Here is a 23,917-nt window from a genome sequence, read left to right as displayed (position 1 = left end):
ACGTTGTCACAGATGAGAGAGCACCAGTTTTAGTCGCAAATCGCCTAAAAATGTGAAGGTACTAAGATGTCACGTTGGTCACAGAACGATACTTCACCGTCCCCTTCCCTCAGCCGTCCTGTTGCGTAAGCTCACTATTAGGTAGTCTGAAATGTCAGCCGTCTCCTCCCCCTAACCCATAGGGGGCGCCCTGTGGGTTAGGAGGAGGAGACGGCTGACATTTCAGACTAACTATTAGGGAGCCTAAGCAGCAACAACGCCGACGTCAACGACAACATCAGAAAACAATTAGATTGTTCACAGTCCTATTTTCCCGTGGGATTTTTGAGACTTGTACGCTTCGATCGAACGCCCGCTTTCTTTGTTTTGTAACGGCGAGCGCAACCTGGGCAGAGGGCCTTAAGGGTACGTTGAGTGGCGGAGGAGAAGCGCCACCTCCCCACTCCCGCTCCCCTCAGTATAGTTTAGACACTCTCCCCAGATTGCGCCTGTCGTCGTTACAAACCAAGATGGCGCGGGACTTTATTCGAAGCATATTTAAGAGGCTCGAAAATCTCACGGAAAAATGGGTCTCTGTAAAACGAAGACCGGATGGCGGCGGATGGCGGATGGCGGATGGCGGATGGCGGATGGCGGATGATAAAATGCGGATGACAAAATGCGGATAATAAAATGCGGATGGAAAAATGCGGATGACAAAAAAAAATTAGAATAATAAATAAATAAATAAATAAATAAATAAAAAAAAAATAAATAAATAAATAAATAAACAATTTCTTATGCCCAATTTCTTTTAGAAAATTATGTAAAAATTACGTGAAAATTAAGTACTGATTCATGCCGAAAGACTTACGCTATGGCTTGACCGTTTGTTATATGTTATGAAGTTGCACTAGGAAATAGCCGGAACAAATTTTTCTAACCGCCGTTGCTTGACTTGAGGCGAGGGTTCATCTGAAAGCTGTTTTTACGCCGCTTAAAATCGATTTAACGGAAATATCTCGCTCGCGTTTCAAGCAATACAAGAACCTTTAGCTCATAACACAAATCAATGTTTGATTAGTTAAGATTTGATGTCGTTTAAAAATGAACTAACCGGCAAATCAAGTAAGTTATTTTGCTTACGATATACTGTCTACGTGCGGGTCTAGGGATAAGCTAAGCCTTCAGTGGCCGTGTAAAACAATAATAATAAGATTTACCTCGACAGAAGCCAGAAGACATTGGTCAAAGCTACAACTAAAATGCTACTATCGCAATTTTGTAACATGCATTACAGTCAACCCAGGTCACGCGTGAAAAGTATTTCCAGGAATGAAATGAACATTCGAATTTCTCTTTGTAATGTCCGACGTGGGAATGGAATGTTGGACATTTCTCTGGAAATCGTTCCGAAAAAGACGCATTAACTGAAAAAAAGATTCAAAATACTTGGGAAACAATTGTTATTCTTGAAATATTCAATTAAAATGACATGTAAATTTCAAAACTCCGTTCAAATTTCAAAAATATCGTTCACGCGTGACCTGGGTTGACTGTAAAACGCAAAAGCTATAAATAATCCCTACCATCGTGGGCTGGACCAGCATTTTCACCATACATGTACAGTGAACACAAAAAAGGTTAACAAAAATTGCCTGACTTTAAAAAAAGGTTGAAGATCGATTGAGTTTAATCAATTCATTAACTTAACTCACCTCTTCCAAACAAAAGTTGGCTGGCCAAAATCCGCGTCGCCTTCCGACAACTCAGACATCGGTTAACCCAGGGGCGTGGTTCATTCACTCGAGCTATTACTTACGCTAATAAACAAGCCTTTCTACGTACAGGTGCCGTGCACGTACAAACGCTATGTGAAAATTGACAACTATTTAGGGTAGGGTGGTGTGTCGATCAAGTACTGTAGTGGTAGTAGTGTAGTTTTCTTTGTTAAATGTTAGTTACTAATAAAGATGGGGAAAAAAGGACTGTAGTGGTGATGTTAAGTTGAAAAGTATGGATCCCGATCAAAAAGTACTTCTTCTTCGATGAAAGTGCTTTCTTTTTTTCGGTTCCGACGATACATAAAGAAAAAATGTGGGAAATTTGTGATTAATCAATTAATCAATCAATTTATTTATTATTTTAATTTTTTTGTCATCTGCATTTTATTATCCGCATTTTTCCATCCGCATTTTATTATCCGCATTTTATCATCCGCCATCCGCCATCCGCCATCCGCCATTCGCCGCCATCCGGTCTTAGTTTTACAGAGACCCCGGAAAAATAGGGGACTGTAAACAGTCTAGAAAACAATAGATATAATTAGCAAAACACTGGCTCTGCACGTGTATTATAAACTTTGGTACATTTCTTTATTGTTGTCTGAAAAACAAAAACAACGACATGAAATGACTAAAGGTTTAATGGAGAACGTGAACGCATGGTAATTAATTTTCTTTTCTCTTTCTGAAATTTAAGGCCGCCTGTACGACGTTAGCTCCTGGATAGTTGTCCACATTACACAAACTAAAATAGTATAAATCATTGCGAATTTATTACGCGGATGTAATTATTAAGTTCCGTTTTCGTTGGCGTCGTCTTCGTCTCTGCTTAAGTTCCCTTTTATTTTTGGGACGCGAGCTTCGTGCGGATTGGGTCGGGGGAAAGGAACAGGACAGGGGAGGGGAGGGAGCGCACGCTTTTTCTTCTCAGTCAAAGGCGATACAGAACATGATGTCTTTTAAATATATATTTTATCAATGCAATATTAAATAAAACATGATGTAAATATATAATCCTGCAGTCAGTCAAATTCTATTCATTGATTTAAAGTTGAGCTTTCATAAGTACATAATTTATCTTTTACACTTCAGCTAATTTAAAAGGCTGGATCACTGGTCCTTTTTATAATTACATTCCGTCCACGATGATTTGCAGTTACTATAGACGGACCAACAAAATAGACAAGGTCAGATTGTCACGAGAAAGCTTCTCACCGCATGTAGAACTCTCCCCTATTCTAATCGACCATTGCTTACAGCCACGTACAACTTCCGGCTTCTTGGCAGTAACAAAGACTCACTTTATTAGCACTGTTTACTGGCATACCTCGATCCTTTTTCAATTACGTTCTTCATATATGCAATCCTTTTGTTGTTTAGTTTCCAGTTCGCCACCGGTTTCTTTGACGAAGACCAAATCATTTTCTATTTTCAAAAGCTACTAGAACAACCGGTTTAATTTCCTCCAATATTAAACCTCCCTCCAAATGTCTCCCTAAAGGTGTACACTTGTCATCCAGGTCTGAATTTTAGGAAGCTGTATTTCTGAGTCAGTCGTATTTTGACCCATGTCATCGAACCCCTGTTCCTCTTTCCACTGAGTCTTTGCTGTGACAGCTGTGGAAATATAGACAAAAACAAAAACGTCATTTCTTACAAATTGAGTTGATGAAGTGTTTGGATCCGGTCTGCTTACGTTAGTGGGCGGGATGGGCCAACCACTTCGCCGCATGAACTGAATAAAAGTTTCGCTGTCTTCGTTTTCAACAGGATATAAAGTTTTTACAAGAAATAGCTTTTACTACGAATGCTTTTGCCACTTGACCAATTTCTAACTACTCTGATAAATAATTGGAGTGCTTAAGAATTGCCGTTGGTTTTAATGTTAACGGTGAGTCATCGTTGACCAATTGCTAGTTGCATTGAGCTAGGTCATCATCTTGTAGCACTTCCCGCATCCCATCCCGCGGGATTTGGTTAATACTCAACAAGAAATTGTATAACAAGACAAGGTATTATTAAGAATTACGTTTTTAGAAGCTATGAGACGTTTTTTCTTCAAATGTTGGCTTTTCTTAAAGTTTTCATTTCGCCCGGACTTGAAGAGTTTTTCATGGTTGAGAATGTTCAGTGAAACGGATTACTCCAAACGCGCGATAGTGAGGCTATTTGGTATTCAAATTATACGTTTCACCACCATCAATTGATTACATAAGTACTCTTATGATGCGCATTCTTCATTGGCAGCTATGTTAAATTAAACGGGAATACTTTTAGAATTGCATTTAATTGTTGCAAGTTAATGAGAAATTTATTAACAGTTTTATAAAACAGCCCGGTTAACATCAGGAAAAAATAAAATCGCTGCTCTTGTGTACAAATCAAAAGATCGTTGATTTAGTCATCTGTGTGTCCCCCAATGTATCTGAGTATTTAACTATTTTATTTATTTCCTCCACTTAGCACATAATTATATATACATTATATTAATATTAATTTTGCAAATGAATATATAAGTAATAGGGGGGGGGGGGGGGGGGCGCACATCTAGGTTAATGAGAAGTAATAAAATTAACACTTAAAAAAATGGACGACGGATTAGGAAATTCGACGGCACAGAAACTCATCGATCTCTCGTAGCTTTTGTCGAAATCGCCCGAGTGTTTCCGAAGAATACTACAGAGTCTAGTGCTCTTTCCAAAGCCGTCCGAAGATTACACAAACAATATAAACTAAGACTTTCAATGTTCTCATCCATCCCGGCCTTCTCTTTCCTTTTTACTCGCCTGACATATTTTTTAGTTACCTGGAAGCGTTTGAACACTAACTCTTCTTTCTCCGTGTCTGCTGGCCGTTTCTTTTGCCTCGTTCAGAGACGTGGTATAATGCCGCCTACACAACGTGCTAATCAGCACTGCTCTAACCTGATCAAATACAAAAAAAAAGAAACATCAAGTTAACATTGTATTCTCTACTTCATTTATTCCCCGCAGCTAAACTCCGTGCAATATTCCTCTTAAGGACGGTGCCTACTAATACAGAGGTATTTTTGCGAAATTTATGACTATGCGGGGAAAGTAGATCTTAGCAAGGATAAAATTAAGCAACAATCAAAGCAATGTATGGCGTTTTTCTCTAACTTTAAGCTTTCTTATCTCTGAAAAATGCAGTTACCCCCTTTTTTTGGATACCAAGAGTACTTTCTAAGTTCTGCTTCCTCCGCATAGTTTTAAACCGCGCAAAAATATCCCTGTATTAGTAGGGACCTCCATAGGAAACCCGAGTATCTCAAGATGCGCAAAACGTATGCGCAGTAACAAAAGTAGGCACCGTCATTAAGTGTGCACGAGCCTGAGAACGGGTTCCATGTCCGCAACAAAATTATTTTCTGGACGAAAAAAAAAAAGACAGCAAACATGGCTCACCTCATAATCAATGATACAGAAGTTGAAGAAAATTACAAAGCCTTGCAATGAGTTAAAGATTGTGAACAAATAATGGAACACGACAGTGGATGAAATGAACGTTAATAGGCCAAACGACCACGTGACTCCCAGAACTGGAAGAAGAACGATAGATCGTCTCAGCCACGCCTTCACGTGTTGAGCACGTGTCATGCTCTCCCGAAACTTTGAAACTCTGTTTATCCGCCCAAGTAAGAAAACGAACAGGATGGAGTTGACCTAAGAGACAGACAAGCGATAAGGTTAGATCTTTAAAAGTATTGTTGTTTCAAGGCAAAAACTTCGGCAAGCTGACATGATTTACAAAGTAGGGCAGTGGCAAAAGGGGAGGATATGTAATCGTGTTTTTGAGGGGAAACAGGTCATGGACTCTGGAGGAGTAGTTATCCCCCTCCCCCGAGGAGGTTACTCGATTCATGTCTGGACATAGTGGTGCCTCCGTGCGTAGAACAACATCCTCGATTTTATGACCCTATTTAGGACAAAGGACAAAATCTACCTGGTGAAAGTGTTTTTACGACGACACCCTGTAATCATACTCTGTTTAGGAACTCCGTCGTGATTAGTCTTTGTTGAAGGTTAGACTGGCATGCATAAGAGCAAATACCTCGGTTGAGGACAGAGAGGCCAGACACCATACCCTGTCCAGCAAAATGTCTCCGTCAAAGCGAAATAACGAAGTAAGACAGGTTACCCTTTTGTAGAAAATATTAACGGCATGATTGTTTTGTAGAAAATATTAACGGCATGATTGTCACGCATTTTATATTTTAAATCTTCTTTGTAACGATCCTTTTATGTTTCTCACTTTTCTTTTTCGTTCAGCCCCCGAGGAAGGTTTGTATTGCAAACCGAAATATCGGGCAAAAAAATTTGTTTTTTTAAAAAACAAATATATTTCAGTTATTCTAGCTTTTGTTGTTTGCTCTCTCAAGCTTGTCACCTCCGCCGTTGGGATCAGTCTGCCGTTAATATTTTCTATTTGAGATAATTTGCTGATCCAGGTCTACAAGTGATCCGGCACCACTCATTGGTTTGTCGCTGTGGAATTGCAGATTTTATTGTATTCATTACCCTTTTGTCCCTAATTTCCAAGACTATTATTCAACAAAACTACCTGTCATGTTTCAAACACTTGACAATATGATCTGATTGATAACGTGTAAAGAAGAACCAGAAAGGAAAAATGTCTGTAATTTTGATAATGAATTTGTTTTCGGTACGCAAAACCATAACAGTCAAAAGCTAGTCAGAAGGCCCCGACATCACACGAGCTAAGAGAATAACTTAATTAACAATCCAGGCTATTATCTTTCTATCTTTCTAAACATTTTTCTGGGTACTTCCGTTCTTCTATGACCCGTAACAATTGATCAAGGAGACAAATGTTCTGAAAGAAACTCCCATTTTCAGGTAAATGCATACTCACAAAAATGACTACTGCGACTGGGCCAACAAAAGCCCAGTAAATGAGCCCACGTTCTAATGTAAGCCAGCAGTTGCTTGCGGCATACTTCTTGGTACCAGTAACCGCCAGTGACACGGCCACTATCAACACAGGTAAACCTGGAACAGAGTCAAGAATAAGCTCATCGGAAAACTGTTCTTCAAAATGGGAGATTAAGGCATCAACTTCACACTTCTTTATCTTAGTTTTTACATTTATATTTGAGATGAATTTTCGGGTATTGAATGAAGGATCGTGAAAGGGACGGAGGGGACGTGTAGCTGTTTTTCGTAAAACTTGACCCACTCTCCTCTTGGAAGAAAATTTTACACGACAAGGTCATGGTATGATATGAAATGTATCGAAAATCCTGTTGTTAGAACTACCAAATTTTAACATGTAAATTAAACCAATGGACATTTCTGAGTTCTTTTTGAGGTAACGACTGAATTAGATGATTTTGTTGAATTTCTCAGTAATACTGGTTAGGAATAGTCTTGAAGCAGAATTGACATAGTCATTGGCAAGAGACCTCTCTTGTCATTGGGTATAATTTATGCACAGTAAATGAAACGCTATGAAATGAGCTGCCAGCTATTCTCCCCAGAAAATAATAAATTTGCAAGTGCTCTATTACAGTCATTTGCCTTCAAAATGTATATATTACCATACTTCAACTCTTCGTTCCTCAAGAACTGGAGTATGGTGTTTCCCTCTTTTTAATTCAGTTTTGTGGGAGACATCTGTGATTTAGCACCTTGAGGAAATTAATTTGAACGAAATCATGCTGCGAGGAGTATCCTAAAGCTTTTAATAATTTTATGTACTTTAAAGAGTATTCGTTTGCAATTTTCTACAATACGGAGCTAATTTTGATTTTTTTCTGAAATCTCCGTGGCGCTGAAAATAATAAATGTTGCGTGTGTATGAAGAGGGCTAAGCTAAAACCTATAATCTTTAGTGTATTTCAAACATTCTTGTGGCACAGAGACATAGAAAAGTTAAATGCAACGTCATTTTAATTTTCTCACAAATATTACAATATCCTGGGGAAAGTAAATCTCCTACATGATCTGCACAGGTTGAACCCGAGAAAATATCATCGAAACATCAAGACTGATGCTGATATACAAGGTAATGAACAATTGCAAGCAAACGGCGCTAGTTCTCCCGTCACACGTTACCCAAATAAAAGATTGACAAAACAGTCCCATTCTTACCCGGGAATCTGCCAAAACTAACCCGTATAAGCAAACGGTTTCGTCTCAAAAACACTTTGTGACTGGAAGGATATCTTCCCAGTAGTGTTATTATTGAGCAAGAAAATGATCCTACAAATCAGCCGTTACCGCCCACCTCGCTTGGGTCCTGTCATTTTTGCATTTCTTTTTCAGTTCACCTCCACCTTTCACCTAATCTTGTGCCTAGTTCTCCCACGGTCACATCTCCAAAACTGCAAAGTGAGATCTGGGTACGAGATTACCTTTCACCCATACCCACTGGTTTTTTACTGCAAGCACCTACACATGCGCAGTGATGGGCTTAGTCCCTTTGCCCATATATGACATATTTTGATTTAATGGTAATTTGTACGTTTGCTCTTACCCCATCCAAAAGCGTAAAACCATTTCATCTTTGGTATAAGTTTGTCTCGGAGTTCTACTTTAATGATCAAGTAGTACAATATTCCGCCATGGCACATCATCCAGGTAAAGACGCAGAGGAGAAAGTAATGAAGCAGCGCTGCATTGACTACACATCCAACCTGTGGAATACAAGCGTTTTGTATTTTGAGGAAGATAAACATGCAACCTCTTTGGTCTAATAATTTATGCTCCTGGAGAGAGGGTACTCAACATTGTTCCAAACGGGGAAGCTCTGCCCAGAGGTCCAAATCTTTACCCTTTAATTTTATATACCACTTTTTACCTTTCATCGAAAATGACACCCCTTTCACATGCCTATAGTATCTCTTTTAGATAGGCTAGTTTTAGAAAACCCTTTATAATTACCCACAGACAATAAACGCTAGTTTCTGTTTTCTAGTAGGGTTATTGTTAACAAAACTGGACTATTATTTAGGCTATTCAAAGTGAAAATATAACTTTGTAAGCGACACTGCCCAATAATTCGCCTCTATTTTTTAAGGGGGTTAGCTTTTAAAGAAATTGTGGTGCTGTGTCGATGGGGAGTGGAAACGAATGTTTGGCTTGTCAACAGAGTTGATAACTAAAGGTAAATTGGCCACCGTAAAGAGATTCGAGTGCTAACGTTTCGAGCGTTAGCCCTTCGTCTTGTGGGCTGTTTGTGTTTATATATTGAGCAGTGAAGCTACGCTATTGGTGGGAGCGTGGTAACATGGAAAACAAGAATATATCAGTCGAATGAATGAATGAATGAATGAATGAATGAATGAATGAATGAATGAATGAATGAATGAATGAATGAATGAATGAATGAATGAATGAATGAATGAATGAATGAATGAATGAATGAATTCTTATATGCCGCACACATCACCAAGTCTCATGGCGGTTTACATTTCTATGGGGTGAGATCGGACGTCAGCATGTGAAGGCGCCTCTGGCAGCCGCTATCGGTCCATATTAGATCTCACCCACCCACCCACTTAACCCAAGCATGAGTGTGAAAGATAGAAGGCCAGACCACAACACCGGGAACTACGTCCCCTACTCTTGCGAACATTGTGTGGGCCCGGGGTGTGTGGGTTCTTTAACGTCCCACAAAGTAATCATGAACAAGGGTTGTGAGACGGGACCTACGATTTATCGTCCTTATCCGAGAAGACTAGAAAGTCTAACCATTTGCATATGTCATTACAAAGGCAGCACTTTCTCCTCAATTATTTAAAGACCCTGAGTGTTGGTCCGGCCGGGGTTTGAACCTGCGACCTCCCGCACGGGAGCCCGGTGCTCTACCAACTGAGCCAACCGTTCGGCGGTTGAAAAGCGTTCGTTGATTCCCTGGGGATGAGAGTGATTTGGAAGATGAATTTTGTCCTTAAGTTTTGCCGGTTTCACTGTTACCACAATGAAGAGAAATGCCAAGTTTACCGTTTTCCTAAAAAAAACTTTGAGTTTTTTTCGCTAAATGTAAATGTTTGTGGCCTCGTCCTCGTACACAGTAAATAGACCTTTTTCATAAATGGTGGCCGATAAATTATTCTTTTGTTTTCATGAAAATTAGCCCTACTAGCCTCGTCAGCATGTGCAAAATTCAAAAGAATTTTTACTCTGAAATGAGGTTGGTAGGGCTAATTAACATATATAACATTGAAAAGAATAATAAATCGGCCGCCATTTATGAAAAAGGTCCATAGAATTTACGTTTAGTAGTGGAACATTGAAAACAACATGTGGAGCTCTGCCGGAGAACGGGAACGGGGTCATCTTGGAGTCAAAAGGGGAGAAGCAAAAAGCGCTTGTTTACATCAAATTGCACACAAAACTACCATAGCAATGCATTAAACAGAGAACTGCTTTCACGTTTTTCTAGTTACCTTTTCCCAGTGTACGTAGCCAGGTAGAATAAGCAAAATACAGGACGCAGCAATAGCAATACACAGGTGTAGCAGGAATGTAACTCGAGGACTCTTCAAACGTTTCCAGCATAGTGCAATCGCTATGAAGGTCAGCAGTAGAAAGAGCAAAGAGCATGCGCAACCTATGGTAGAGATGTACTGAAGGAATGATTTGTGACGAGGGTCGACCTGGAAAACAGCATTTCATTTATTAGAGAAAAAAAAAATTAAGCTATGGGAAACCAGCAAGAAATTTAGTTAAGATCTCTTAAGTTACACGTGACACCCAGTTTCTCTAACAATGGACTATTGTTGGCCTAGCAATAGTCTATTATCAAGACAAATACTTAGGATACATCTACAAGAAATGAGTGATGAAATCTCAAGAAGAGATCAGATCCAAATGGAGATGAAGAAAGAGGGCGTCGTGCGAGTGCTCGACGACGTGTGCTCGCTTGTTCGTGCTCGCAAAATTTTCGGAATTGCTCGCAAGCTCGGATTTTCGTTAAAGGCTGGTTTTCACTAGGACATTATGCTTATGTCTTAGTGAAAACCAGCCTTTTTTATAGATTGCTCGAAATACGTAAATTGCGCTTTGTAGGTTTTGTGGTACAGCCTATCTCTGCCTGAACTCCGGTCCTATGAATCTGGCTGTCAAGTTTAGTTGAAAGCACACGACAAAAACATACTTAACATATGTTATTCTTGAGTTGAAAAGTGTTGTGTATTGTGGAGGTGTCATTCAGACTACTAGGCGCATTCTAATGCATTCTCGCATGCTCCCGAATGCTCGCAAAGACCATTCGATACCGCCGCTATAATCGTATCATATCCAACAGGCGTGCGTGGAATAATTGTTTTATTAAAAACGATAAAGAAATATTAGCCAATGTTGATAGATCGTGCAGATTTCGCTTTGCAAGAACAACCAGAAGACAATTTAATGTCTCTATTTCTTGGGCATGGTATAATTGGTTAGATATTATGGCCAAGAGATAGAGACCAATATAAGCCAATTAAGGACGGTGCCTACTAATACTGAAGTATTTTTGTGCGGTTTATGATTATGCGGGAAAAGCAGATCTTAGCAAGGCCTATTGGAATCCAAAAAGAAAATTGGGGGTAACCACGCATTTTTCAGAGATAATTACGCAATAATATCTCTAAAAAGCGCCAAAATATAAAGCAATGTATGGGATTTTTCCTAAATTGAAGCGTAATTATCTCTGAAAAATGCATGGTTAGCCCCAATTTTGTTTGGAGATACCAAAAGCATTTGCTAAGTTCTGCTTTCTCCGTATAGTTTTAAACCGCGCAAAAATATTCCTGTATTAGTAGGCGCCACCCATAGGAAACCCGAGTATCTCGCGATGAGCAGAACATATGCGCAGTAACAATAGTAGGCACCGTCCTTGAATCCCTGGAATTGTATTATACAATGATCTAGTTTTTAACAAATATATATATCTAGGAATAACATTTGATGAGAATGTTGGTTTTTCATTAAGACTTATAAATGGAAATCATCATTGTAGGAAAGACAATGTAAACAAAGCTACTCTTACCGGCTTGTTATTCATTAAAACTGCGAAGATCGTAAAGTGGTTGCACTCGCACGTGGTCACGCGCGCGTCCGATTCTTGGTCCACGCGCACGCAGCCTTGTGTTTGCCATGCTCTCTCAGGACGCCTTACTTCCCAGAATACACAATCTCTGTCCGCATCACTCTGCTGCAATCAGTTTATAGCGAATCTATATTAGATTTTAGAACCTAAAAAAATAAATGATTGCCGTTGCAAACAAAGCTTCTTAATGCTCGAGCGTATGAACGGTCAGCGGAAAGAAGCAGAGTATCGCACTCACAGATATACGTGTTATGTTCAAGTGGCCGAATGTCACGTGGCAAAGTAAGAAAGCAGTCCCCAGCTTCTGGAAAGTCATTCGAATCTATTAATCAGGGATCTGCGAGCGTGTAAAAATTACAATTAGTTTGGTGAATATTCTACAGGTAATAATTTGGTCTTAGTTGTTAAGCTGGTAGTCTTTTCCACGTAAACAAACGAGCAAATGAACAAAACTTAAGAACAACAACAACAACAATAAAAAGACATACTAACGTTTCATACCTTGCGTGCTTCTTATTTTTTTTTTTTTTTGTTGTATTAATTCTGTTTGATCTTGTCCCGGGAACTCTTTTAACAAAGGACTTTTGCAAACTGCAGTTGTTTTCGAAATACAAAGTCGCTATTTTGGTATTTCCATTACTCAGAATTTATTATAATTGTTTCTGCCTTGCAAGCACCTAGCTATGAACAAATATCATTTTAATGACGCCTCAATTAACTAACGCTTATTACCTTGTTGGTGTTGTTGAATACAAATTTGACTGGTTTTCTCGTTGGACTGCTGGGTCGTGGAACGATTGTGGCGGAAACAATACTTGAACTACTCTTAAACCTCTTTCGTTCATTTTCCTTTTTATGTTTGCTCCCCATTGGAAGGCTAAGGATATTGTTGAGAGTTTTGTAGACAATCGTCGATGCTCTAGTCGCTGATGAGTTTGTGGAAATAACTTCACCGGGAACAAAGATTGTTGCCCCATAATGGGAAAAGTCAATGTTAAGCTGAAAAAGAGAAACGAGGAAATGTGGTTATTCAAACGACTTCCTTGGACATAGCAACTTAAAAGGAGAAGAAGTAACCCACAGCTATACAGTGATAGTCGTGGAAAATCCTGTAACGCTTAAGGATTGTAGGAGCATATGCGCTTAGTAAGAAAGAAGGGAAAATTGCGATCATCTGATGACGAGCAAGAGAAAACTTATATTGTGAATGAGGATAAGGACATCATAACACATGATTGATGGCAAGCGCGCGGGGGAAGACGGGAATAAGAACCTTAAGGCATGTGATCGATATTAAACGCGCAAAAATTTGAGCAAGGACGACGATCGATGACATGCAAAAGAAATACATGACAAGCACGTCAAAACATGTGGTCGATTTCAAACGTGGGAAAATGACAGCATGTAATTAGGTAATTAATCCTCTGTTCGATTGCTCTAGTTTTAGTTGTTACACGACCCTATTATCGTGTATAATTTAAGGTTATTCAAGGGCTTTAGGTTTTGTGCTTGATGTCAAGCAATGGAATGCGAAGAGGTAGCTTAGAACGAGTGACCACATGACAAAAAGGGCGGGAAACGCAGACAAAGACGTTGGAAGATGTGATAATTGACAGGCGCGGGAAAAAGCGAGATCAGTGGCAAGCGCTAGAGAAAACGTAATAGGTGACAACTACAAAAGATTAGGGAAAAGCTTAGGAACCTCAATCATGTCCCAATTAGTGAGGCGAAGGGAGGAACGGATGTCTCGCAAAGCGCGCGAGAACATCTCGTGATTGATGACAAGTACTGGAGCCTTACTCCGCATTATGTCTTACCATCTGTCTTGATGTAAAACGATCAGCCCGGAAACCAACATTCCTTGTCAGAACAACCAAACTCGTGGAGTTGTCCTTACCATCAAGCTGACTACTAACTTGAGAACCGAACTCATCCATGGTCTTCAAGAAGTCATCGGTTACACTATCGTTGACCTAAATCAAAGGTACGAAGATTAATATACGAGAACTCTAACAAAATGGGTTAGCCTGACTTTTTACCTCTATTACAGAAAGTTCACTACTCATTAAACTCAAATTAGGGCAAAGGAAGCAATGCTATTCTAACGCTTTCAGCTTTTCGACACTTCTTCATTTCTCATAGCTTAAGGAATATAAGAAATAATATAGACTCTTTCCGGCGGGTTTCTGATCTCTGTTTTAAAAGACTGATTGACTTTGCCATTTTTTTCTCGGTTCACATTAGCAGTTAAGTTTTCTCGCACAAATTATTTACACCAGGTCGTTTTGTCTGTCTACTTGGAGCAGTAAACTGTTATAATTAGAAGGGATGAAAAAGAACCAAAAAGAACCCAGGGAGGAGCAAGAAGAGGGTCTTTCCCGTCAGCTTCTGCTCACTCGCTTGACTATCAAAAAAGCGAATGCTAACGGTCTAGAGGAGCATGCTACTGCGCATGCGTTCTGCGCGTCTTAGATTGGTTCGGGAAACCCTGATTTCTTAAGAACGGTGCCTTTTAATAGACCATTACCTAATTGCTTTAAACCTCATTATGAAAGTGAAGTTGGCGCAAAGATTTTATTACGAAAATAAATTTTCAATTATACGCAAACAAAATTAATTTTCATATGAAAAGCCGGCTTTGCACTTAGCATCACTTTCATAATGAGGTTTACAGCAACTCGAAAAATGGCCCATTTAAATATATTTTTGCCCACTGTATGTTTATGTGGGAAAAGAGGATCTGAGCAAGAGGTAATGACGCATATTCTAAAAGCTTCATTTTGGAAAGAAATGCCATATTAGAGCTATTACAGAAGGCGAGTGATAAGCAACCTTTTTTTTCTGTTCTCCTACATTCCGGCTGGCCATAGTACGCCCATACTTCAGAGCTCTGACGATAATTAATGGTATGAAAGTAGTTTTAATCAATTTTTAATTATATTTTTTCTCAAAATTATTAAAAACGAAGTCACCTTTTGTAGTAGTAGCCATGTATTCGTATTTTCTTCCTCCAGCAAGTTACTCGCCACTTGTATAACATTTTGTTGGTCCACTGTAGAGTTGATTGCAGTGTTGTTCAGAATAGAATTGTATTGCACGAATTGAACGAGCACATTCAGTGAAGATGAAAGTTCGATGGACTTTAGTTTGATCTCATTTTCTGGCTTCGTTAAGTTCACGAGATCCGTGATGAAAGTGCTGATACTCTCAGTTGAATTTCCACGCAGAAGGTCGGTGACCTACAACAACACAAACACAGGAATCTGGTGATGAAGATGTGAATTTGAAGAGCCCCGGAAATTTAGGAAAATCACTATAAAAATAACGGCTCTATTTTGAGAAACATTGTTCGGTAAGCAACGTGTGTATAGAGGATATTACACGGCGGCGCGAAGATATGAATTATATTTTCGAGTGGTAAAGACAATATTTTACGAACAAGCGCAGCGAGTGAGTAAAATATTGTTTTTAACACGATTAAATAAAATTCATATCTTCAAGCCACCATGTAATTTTCTTTTTTTTATATATAAACAAATCTACTACTCGTCATTTCCCCCCACCTTTTTGCACAAAAAAACCGTGAAAAAGCGGGAAATGACGTCATCAATATCCTCACTAGTGAGGGTATGGAATACGCCACTCTGGTCCGGGATGTAGTTTGGTATGAATTTAAAGAGTGGTATATTTTCCATTAAAACACTCGTATCTATATAATAAAAAGCGTTAACGTATGCGTAGTTGGTCCACTGCCGTTATACAAACTTAGCCAGGTAAGTTAGCGAGAGCACAAATGTTTTATCCTTCCCCCACCCTCCCTCCCACCGTCTTTGCGTTTGCACTTTTTCAAATTAAACTCATGCAGTTTTTATTTCTCATCTCGGGGAATAAAGGAAGTTACTTTGATAGCGACTGCACGCTATTCTCAATTTGATTAATTTCTTAGCTTGTCTTCTTAAAGAAAACAATACTTCAGATTCCTCTACAGTATCTCAACGTAGCGTGAAGGCGCTTTCCCAGAGGAGTCCGGGGTCTATGATGACCGCTATCGCTTGTAATTCAGCGCAACAGGCCATTTCCGAGTTGCTGTGAACCTTACTATGAAAGCGAGGCTAAGTGCAAGGCTAAGTGGCCTCGCTTTCACAATGAGGTTCAAAGCAATTTACTCGGAATAGGTCTGTTATATTGCACCGCTTTTATTTGCTTTTTGTGTTTTCATTCTGTACTGCTATGACTATTTAACAGTTGAATCATTTATAAAACAAGCAAAAATGGTAGCAAGTAAGACAAGTAAAATAAATACCTTTTGCTGTAATTCCAAAATCCTGTTGACCTTCACGTCCTTCAGGGGTGTTTTAGTGCTAGAAGGCGGTGCATTGTCCGTTTGCAACCTTGAGCCGATGCTCGTGATAGTTGGCGGGTCTTTTCCTGTTAGTTGAAGACGAAAAAAAAAAACAAAAACAAAACGAAACAAAAGGGAAAAGAATGTCAGAGAATGGATATTGAATTTTCCCTTTTTGGAGCGATTTTACGCCATCGCCTTTGTAACGGTTAAGCCACAGTCGTAAACAAGAGCTTTTCAGTCCTGTTCGTGGTAAGCAGCAAAAGCACGCCAAAAAAGGAAACATTCGACTTCCGGTCACCGTGCGTGGCTCACGAACGTCTGTGCTTAAGCTCCCTATTATAGGGAAGATTACGTTAATACTGAATAATTTATCATAGTGCGGTTTTCAATTGAGTGCCAATGTATCGGCGTTTGGTTTAGGTTTGCTTTACTACGGTCTGTAATTGGTTGGCAAAATTCGCACCATTTTCTCAACCAATGGGAAGCCAAAGCAAAACCATGCAATCATGGCTTGGTCGCACGTGTTTTCCCGCGCTTGACGCCGGTTTATTGTACGTAATTTAAATTCTGATTGGCTCATTGCGCTTTTTACGTCTTTTGTGATTGATGAGAGTAATTACTTGTTTTGATCTGTTTACGATTTTTCGACACTCAATCGAAACCTTCTCTATTACCAATCACAAGATCACCTCCAAGATTCTGGCTGATTTTACACAGAAGATGCACGACCCAAAGTTTCTTTCACATCATTTGATCGTGTGGATATGCTGTTCATTGTATTATATTACAAGTTGAGTACAAGTGGTGTGGGAAAGACCGTGTTGCTGTAATGGTAAAACTCAATTTTACTCTAGAAAAAAAAGGACTAACTGTACTGATCAACTATTCTTAATCAAGTTTTCAATAATTCGGCCAAATGACAAGGCCATGTATCTTGAAATGAAATACTCTTTGACTGAAATAGATCGATTCTGAGACGGCAAATCAAATTAGTCATAGGTACAGTCTCGCTGCTCTCAGCGGACAAACATTTTCCCCCCTTGCAGTTGGCTTTTGGTATTGTATCGTTTGGACACCGTACACGGCTTTTTCATTCCTGAGTCAGCGTACCCCACTTGAAATGAAGGTGTGCGGCTTCACGACTGATACGAAGGTAAAATATGTGACATACATATATATTAGTTCTCAAACTAATGGTAAAATAATAACCAATTGGAATATGTTAACACAATCATTTCTGAGAAAGATGAAGAGTGAATGAATGAACAAAATAAACAATAAAAAAGAGAGGGAAAATAAAGTTGGAAACTGATAAATCCAGGAAAAGAGTAATTCCCTACCGAAAACACGTAGCCTTGTAATGTTTATGCTTAGAAAGGCTTGAGCTTCCACTGTACAGTTATAAACACCTTCGTCATTCTCACGCACTTGTTCAATAAGCAAGATGCTCTTTGATGCGTCAGTGTTCAACCGCGGATCATGGTTTGGAATGTGAACATTATCTTTGGACCAAGCTAAACTCTTCAGGTTTGGAAGCGCACTAAGGTTTCTGTCAGTACACCACAAGAGAAGTTGGTCTCCATTGTTCAAGTTCAACGTTCTGTCGTTTACCAAATGAACAATTCCAAGGGCTATCAAAGATATAAAATACTGAACATAAGTCGAAAATAAACGGAAGATCGTAGAACCCAGTTCTGAAAATACGGCCCACCTCAAATGTTTGCCATGAAGTGTAAGGTTGAATGAATCTGAAGAGTTTACGGAGAGTAAAACTACTTGAAGTAATAAGCTCCCTCCCACATTGCTGCTCGAAAACAAACACAGTACTCCAAGTAATGTCCTTTAAATAATTAGAAAAAAATGACCTTAAATTGACACCGGCTAGCAGCCAGGTTCAATTACTCTAGTGAAAGCAACTCCGTTATTCCATGTCAGCTCTCTGCCTTTTTATGAAGTTTTTAGTAAGAAGACAAAAAGCCTTGTTATGCTTTTTAAAAGGAGTCTGGACTGAGCTAACGAGAAAATTGAAAAAAAAAAATACTAAAAAAGTAGTTTTTTGGTTCCCGAGTTCCTCTTAAGCCTGTTAAAGGAGATATCAGCGGGCATGAAAGTTTCCTTGCGTTCTAAGTTCGAGCAAGAGACTATGAGGTAAGAGAGCGAATCCCTGTGCCCCATTATAATTGTTTTCAACCTTTTTTAGTTCGCGCCATGCTATTTTGGGAAATTATAATCCGACATTGAGTTTAAAATTAAATGACGTCACTCTAACTGACCAATAAGATGTCGACATTAAGATAGCAACGTGTTACGGGACATTTTTCAGTAAAATTGATTTCACTCAATTTAGGAAATATCGGAGCCTTTGTAGCCGTCAGGTAAAACACATAGGTGTTGAACACCTGCTGTTCTTTCGAATAAGAAATGAGCTTCAGTTTGTAAAGGTGCGAAAAGTAATTCCTTTAGAATTTCCTCCATTTGCTAAGCTTACGCAAGTGAAATTGAGTTGTCGAAATGCTATTGGTTACGGGTCTTATATGACAAATGTTCTTCAGTAAAAGCTTTTGAGTTCTGCCTGTAAGAGAATGAGTCAAGATCTACAATAAACGCTATGTTCCTGTGAAGAAGATCTGGTCCACTTGATCTAAAAGATCCCGGTAGGTAGCAGGGCACCTCTCGCTTAGCCACAGAGCTAAAATGGCCCAAAAGCCCCTGCTACATTTGGTGGAGAAACCGTGGTATCAAGTGGATCAAAAATGCTCTTCACCAACAGAACAACGATGAAAAATAGATTGAAAAAAATTTTCATAGGAAGAGGGGCATGCATGGGGGATTCGCTCTCTTACCTCATAGTCTCTTGGTTTGAGAAAAAAGGTACCGGTGATAAACGCCATTGATACTCCTGAGCAATTCTACCCTCAAAAATGACGGTATTCTTGACAATTTATTCAATCAGTACAAAAGCATGTTTTTGTGTGAATAGTGTTGCTTAAAAATGCCCTTTTATGTTGACGTCAAAACAGCATGCTAACAACCACAATGTGAAAGTGAGTAAGAAAATTTGAATGACAGTGTGATTTCCTCGATTTAACTTTCATCGTTCGATACCTAACATTGCAGAATTTAAGAGACGGCAACTAAGCCGTGAGAACAATTTAAAGAGGATGTAATTTAGTGGAAATGCAAAACTTTCGAAAGAGGAACTACGTCAAAGTAAGCTCCTTTGTTTAATCGTCTAATCCAATTAGCAGGTTTTTCAGTCTAAGTTTTTCGTCACAACTTTATCCAGGAAAACAGGAGGATAAATTCGGTGAGACGGGAAACCCCTCCTATTCTCCTTAGCCGGATTCAAATTAAATCACTCACCCACCCTTTTAGCAGGCAATTTCCTCTCTAAAACGGTGTACTTGTCTCAATGAATTCGGCAAACGTGGCTTTGTTTTGCGGAGCATGTTCAAAAAAGGATAAGAATCTTTTCGGGGGCCAAACAATATGGATCTTAATATCACGTACCAGGTTACTAAATGATACTTAAGGTAACATTTACCAGCGTGACTGGATTTCATCAAAACCTTGCATGATAGTTTTCGTAAAATCATACGTGATTTACAAGTGATAAGAAGCTGACTACTTTGAAAGAGGCTCGGATGTGCATCGTTAAATTGGTTTTCAATATCAACTGGCGGTTTTTAATCAAATGGTAAAATAAAAAAAAAAACTAAGAAAATTAAAATGAATAACAAATAGGAAAAATTTAAAAACCCCGAAGAAACCAAGCCGGCCTTTCTTTTCGCAGCCGGAAATTGGTAGACGAAAACGACGACCATTTCCGTTACGTTAGCCAATGGCTTTTTGTAACCATTCATAAACAAGAAGTAATTAAAAATGGCAGATGCACAGATGAATAAATCTCCATAAAAACGCCTTAAAAATTGATCGCATTAATCAGTCTATGGATGGAGCGGATATCATCATTTGAGACGTTATATCTTTATCCGTCTATATTTCATTATATACTGTGCGATTCGCATGAATTTTTATGTTGGCACAAAGAAACTAAACGATCCATGAAACGTTTGCAGAAGGTTGAAAAAAGTAACCTATTTAATGTTTCAATTTTTACCTTCCATTTGACTTCATTCCATTGTTAATTTGCCACCGCTGAATAAAGGGTCTTATTTCTCAACACATATCGTAAATTTGTTGTGTCGTTTGGAAACTTTACATACATATTCTCTTCCACTTACAAATAGACGGTAATGCTCAGTCACTTCACGATAAATAAACTGCTAAAGTTTCAAAAATTTGTGGTGTAATATCGCGAATTAACACGGAGGTTTCGACTAGTCTTGTTTTGTTTCTGTTTTCTTTACTTTATCCGGCGGCAGAAAGAAAGACAGATAAAATTTGACGAGCCATGTATTCACCTGCGATGAACAACCTGTTTCAGTGGCTCATTAGCGCAATGATTTTGTTGTTGTGTTCCTACAATTTTGTCACGTACAAATTAAAAGTTGTTTCGCGCCGGTTGCCTGCTCCCGGGAATGTTTAAAACCCCGCGTGAGGCCATTTGCTGTTATTGTTGGGTTATTTAAAACTTGTTGCCCTTTGATCGACAAGGTTGATGACTTGAAACGTGCGTATGAACTCAGACAAAAATAGAACCATTTAATATTACCATGACTTCACGCACGCAGTCGACCCTCACAGAGTGACATCAGTTACGTGTTTGCCTATACAACATAACATCACCAAGCATTCTTCGATAAAAAACGTGTTGTAACCTTGAAAACAGTTAAAAAGTACGAGTTCCATAAGGATCTTTCCACATATCCCACAGGATGAGCCGAATCGCTACACCATGAAATGTCAGACGTTTGTTGTATCAGTTCTATTTCAGTAATCAACGACGTGAACTAATTTAACAAATGATAGCGATTGTTTGTCGCAACACATTAAGCATCAAAATTGCCCTCATATTATATATTCCTTCGATCTTCTGAGAAACATAAATTTGTGCTTACGGCCTGCAACATGATGTCGAAAGTGGAAGTTCAGCGACTAAGTTCAGAGGAAGCAAATACATGTACTTCCTTTGCCGATAGGCCGTTTATTTTGTACTGAAATGATATTTGAATCGACGGAAACGTTAAAGTAATGGTTCAGTTTTGTTAACAACAACCCTACTACTACAGTACACAGAAGCTAGTATTAATTATCTTTGTTCGCGGGTAGCCAAGGTCAAAATGGATTGCAAATTGAAAAAAAAAATGCCATTTCTTCAGTTTCAAGTTCTTTTAGTACATATTTTTGAAAAAATCGCGATAAAGGTAATTATAGTTTTTCTTTTTAGGAAAATTCTTTTAAAATTTCTTCTCAGTGCTCTAAGAGTAATTTGATGTTAGCGAAAAGGTACCTTGTCAGATACTTGAGCAGTCTCGACCAAAACACAAAGAAATCTCCGCGACAGTGCCACGCGCGCGGGAGGAATAGTTTATCGACGCGAAAATGTTTGTATTTGTGTTACGTAACTTAAATTTCTGGATAGATAAAAGGAAACTTGTTTTAAGGCAAATCAAAGCTGAAAATGTTGCTTACCTGGTGTATGAAGTGTAAACATCAAAGTTAACATCCACAAATTGAGCATCTTCCCAGATGCCAAACGGCAGAGACGATTTAAAACGCCGGTCTTTCAATAAGCCACTAGTGTACTAATCTTACTTGCTCGAGTTGAATATTATGGAACAGCAGCCACTCGTTCAAAGAAATGACTTCCTATTTTGGGTAATTTTGTATTTTCCGAAGGCAATATCGCGGCATCAATCTGCAATATGTAAGGTGGGCCTGTGTGGTCAAATATTGGGCTTCCCAAGCTGTCGCATGGGGAGCAAACTATACAAAACATTAATTACTTGCAACAGTTATTAGCAGTCGCTGGCACTGTTCAAACTGAGATGTGCTGAACAGAATCGGTAATTTCCACGAGCAAAGACTGAAAGACTGAGAGTAGAAAGGCCGGAAAATAAATCTTTCTTATTTGTGACGAAGTTTTGTGTTGGTTTCACTGTATTTAATATTTCCGTCATATTTTTACCCTCTCGTGTTTCAATATTTCGAAGTTATTTTTGGCCGTCTTTGTAAGAATCTTACGAATTTAAGGTTCTTACACCATTTTTATTTAAAGGGCATCATTTCCGCCTGAATTTATACAAATATTCTAGTAGACTTTATATCCTGTCTCATGAAATCATCTCCTTGTTCAAACAAGGCAATAAATCCCGCAAAAGAAAAAAAAAAACAAAGAAAACAAAAAAAAAACCAACTTTCCACTTCTCCTTACACTACAAGTGCTTTCATCAAACTATTTAAACACAAAGTGGTAGTTGTTTTTTCTTTTCACTTAAGATAATGCAAATCGTTCGACCTCATATCGATAGAGATCTGAAGAGGTTTGACTGTTCAACTGATTAAGACTGATTAAGATGCTCAGTCATTAAATAGCTGCCAATCCCGGCTGGTTCAGCCCAAGCTGAGCTCAGTTTAATTTCTTGGGCTGAACAAGCCCGGATTGGAGGCTAATTAATGACTGAGCATCTTGACATATCCCATTGTCAAACTTTGCAATATATTTTCTCAGGAACCAATGAGAGTATCGATTAAGCCTGACATCCTTTGTTAGCCCATTATCTGTTGGGTGATATAGTCCAGTTTGTTGGGACGTCTGCATTGACGCAGTGAGGTCAGTAAGTTGTCAAAGCACGCAATGTCAGTTTTACATTTCAGGGCTTGCACTCGCCTACCAAAGCAAAAATGTTTAAATGCAACGCTATTTTCTTTCAGATTCTACAGTTTAAAAATATAGATCCCTTTTCTATTGATCTTCTTAAACGAAACTATCGTTGTATTACACATTAATATATCCTTTCATTACATATCACAGCCTGGTCGTCTAAATAAGTTTCATTAAATAGGATATATTACAAACGGAAGCGTGTTGTGCGAGCTACTCACCAACTCAGACTATCGAGCTCTTTCCGCTCCCTTATTTTCTCGACTGGATGCATGTATTAGATGTTTTTCAAGTAAACTCTTTTAACGTCGCTAAATTGATGCTTTGTTATCATAAGCAGATATTGCTTCCGACGTTTCTCGATTTGTCGGTAACTAAATATAGTAGTCAAGTACTGACATAGTTATGACACAGAGCAAGTAGTTGTTGACCACATGCCTGTCGTATTAGTCTTAAACAGTTTACAAGTCCTAAAACTTGGCATCCTCTTCCAAAAACTATAACAGGTTCATCTAGTTTCCCACCTGCAAGAGTTTTTATTGAAATAATCCTGATTTGTTCATGCCGCACACATTAGGTCTCCTCGTGATATCTTTATTGCTCCTTTTGTATAACATTATTGTGATTTACAGTAAATAAAGAATAAATCGAATAAAGTAAATAAATAAAGCTTTACAGTGATATATAGTTTTCTAAGTTACTATAAAAGCAACGCGTATACAATTCTTCTTTTGAGAAACACTCGCCAAAGTTTGGAATAGCCTTAGTTGCGAAAAAAACTAATTAATATTTGAAATTTCAATAGGTAGCTATAATTTTAGACTCAACATCCTTTGGTCGGATGCTAAAACTCAAAAAAGAATCTCAGGAATTCACATTTACCTTCTTTTGTTGGCCATCACGGTAACAGTTTTATTTGCTATAAATATTTTTGGGCAGAATACC

The 23,917-nt window shown here is 38.7% G+C and overlaps 1 protein-coding gene across 2 annotated transcripts; it reads right to left on the bottom strand.

The window, feature by feature from the left end:
- Nucleotides 1-2,718: 2,718 nt before the first annotated feature.
- Nucleotides 2,719-22,166, bottom strand: LOC146456717 (adhesion G protein-coupled receptor B1-like). 2 transcript variants are annotated; one of them, XR_014858767.1, is made up of 14 exons: nt 21,781-22,166; nt 17,526-17,816; nt 16,144-16,268; nt 14,813-15,079; nt 13,658-13,813; nt 12,573-12,839; nt 11,781-11,945; nt 10,195-10,404; nt 8,280-8,439; nt 6,657-6,793; nt 5,189-5,446; nt 4,570-4,687; nt 3,055-3,380; nt 2,719-3,015 (listed from the first exon to the last, which is right to left on the bottom strand). XR_014858767.1 is itself a non-coding variant. In XM_085092930.1 (13 exons), the coding sequence occupies exons 1-13, from the start codon at nt 21,827-21,829 to the stop codon at nt 3,259-3,261; spliced, it is 2,325 nt and encodes a 774-aa protein (XP_084949056.1). In that variant the 5' UTR covers nt 21,830-22,166; the 3' UTR covers nt 2,719-3,258. The 2 variants fall into 2 exon arrangements, 1 of the variants encoding a protein (XP_084949056.1); XM_085092930.1 differs by having other exon boundaries at nt 2,719-3,380.
- Nucleotides 22,167-23,917: the final 1,751 nt, after the last annotated feature.

The sequence above is a fragment of the Pavona decussata genome, unplaced genomic scaffold (assembly GCF_977016875.1).
Source record: "Pavona decussata unplaced genomic scaffold, jaPavDecu1.1 SCAFFOLD_254, whole genome shotgun sequence".
NCBI classification, from domain to species: domain Eukaryota; kingdom Metazoa; phylum Cnidaria; class Anthozoa; order Scleractinia; family Agariciidae; genus Pavona; species Pavona decussata.
Note: the sequence above shows the minus strand (reverse complement) of the source record. Positions and strands in the feature narration are given on the sequence as shown.

Excerpts from the sequence above, each read along its gene's own strand:
- LOC146456717 (XM_085092930.1), bottom strand. The coding sequence starts at position 21,829 with ATGCTCAATTTGTGGATGTTAACTTTGATGTTTACACTTCATACACCA. Across the intron at positions 8,440-10,194 it reads GCTACGTACACTGGGAAAAG|GTTGGATGTGTAGTCAATGC; the intron begins GTAACTAGAAAA and ends TGTATTCCACAG. Across the intron at positions 3,381-4,569 it reads TAGTGTTCAAACGCTTCCAG|CTGTCACAGCAAAGACTCAG; the intron begins GTAACTAAAAAA and ends ATATTTCCACAG.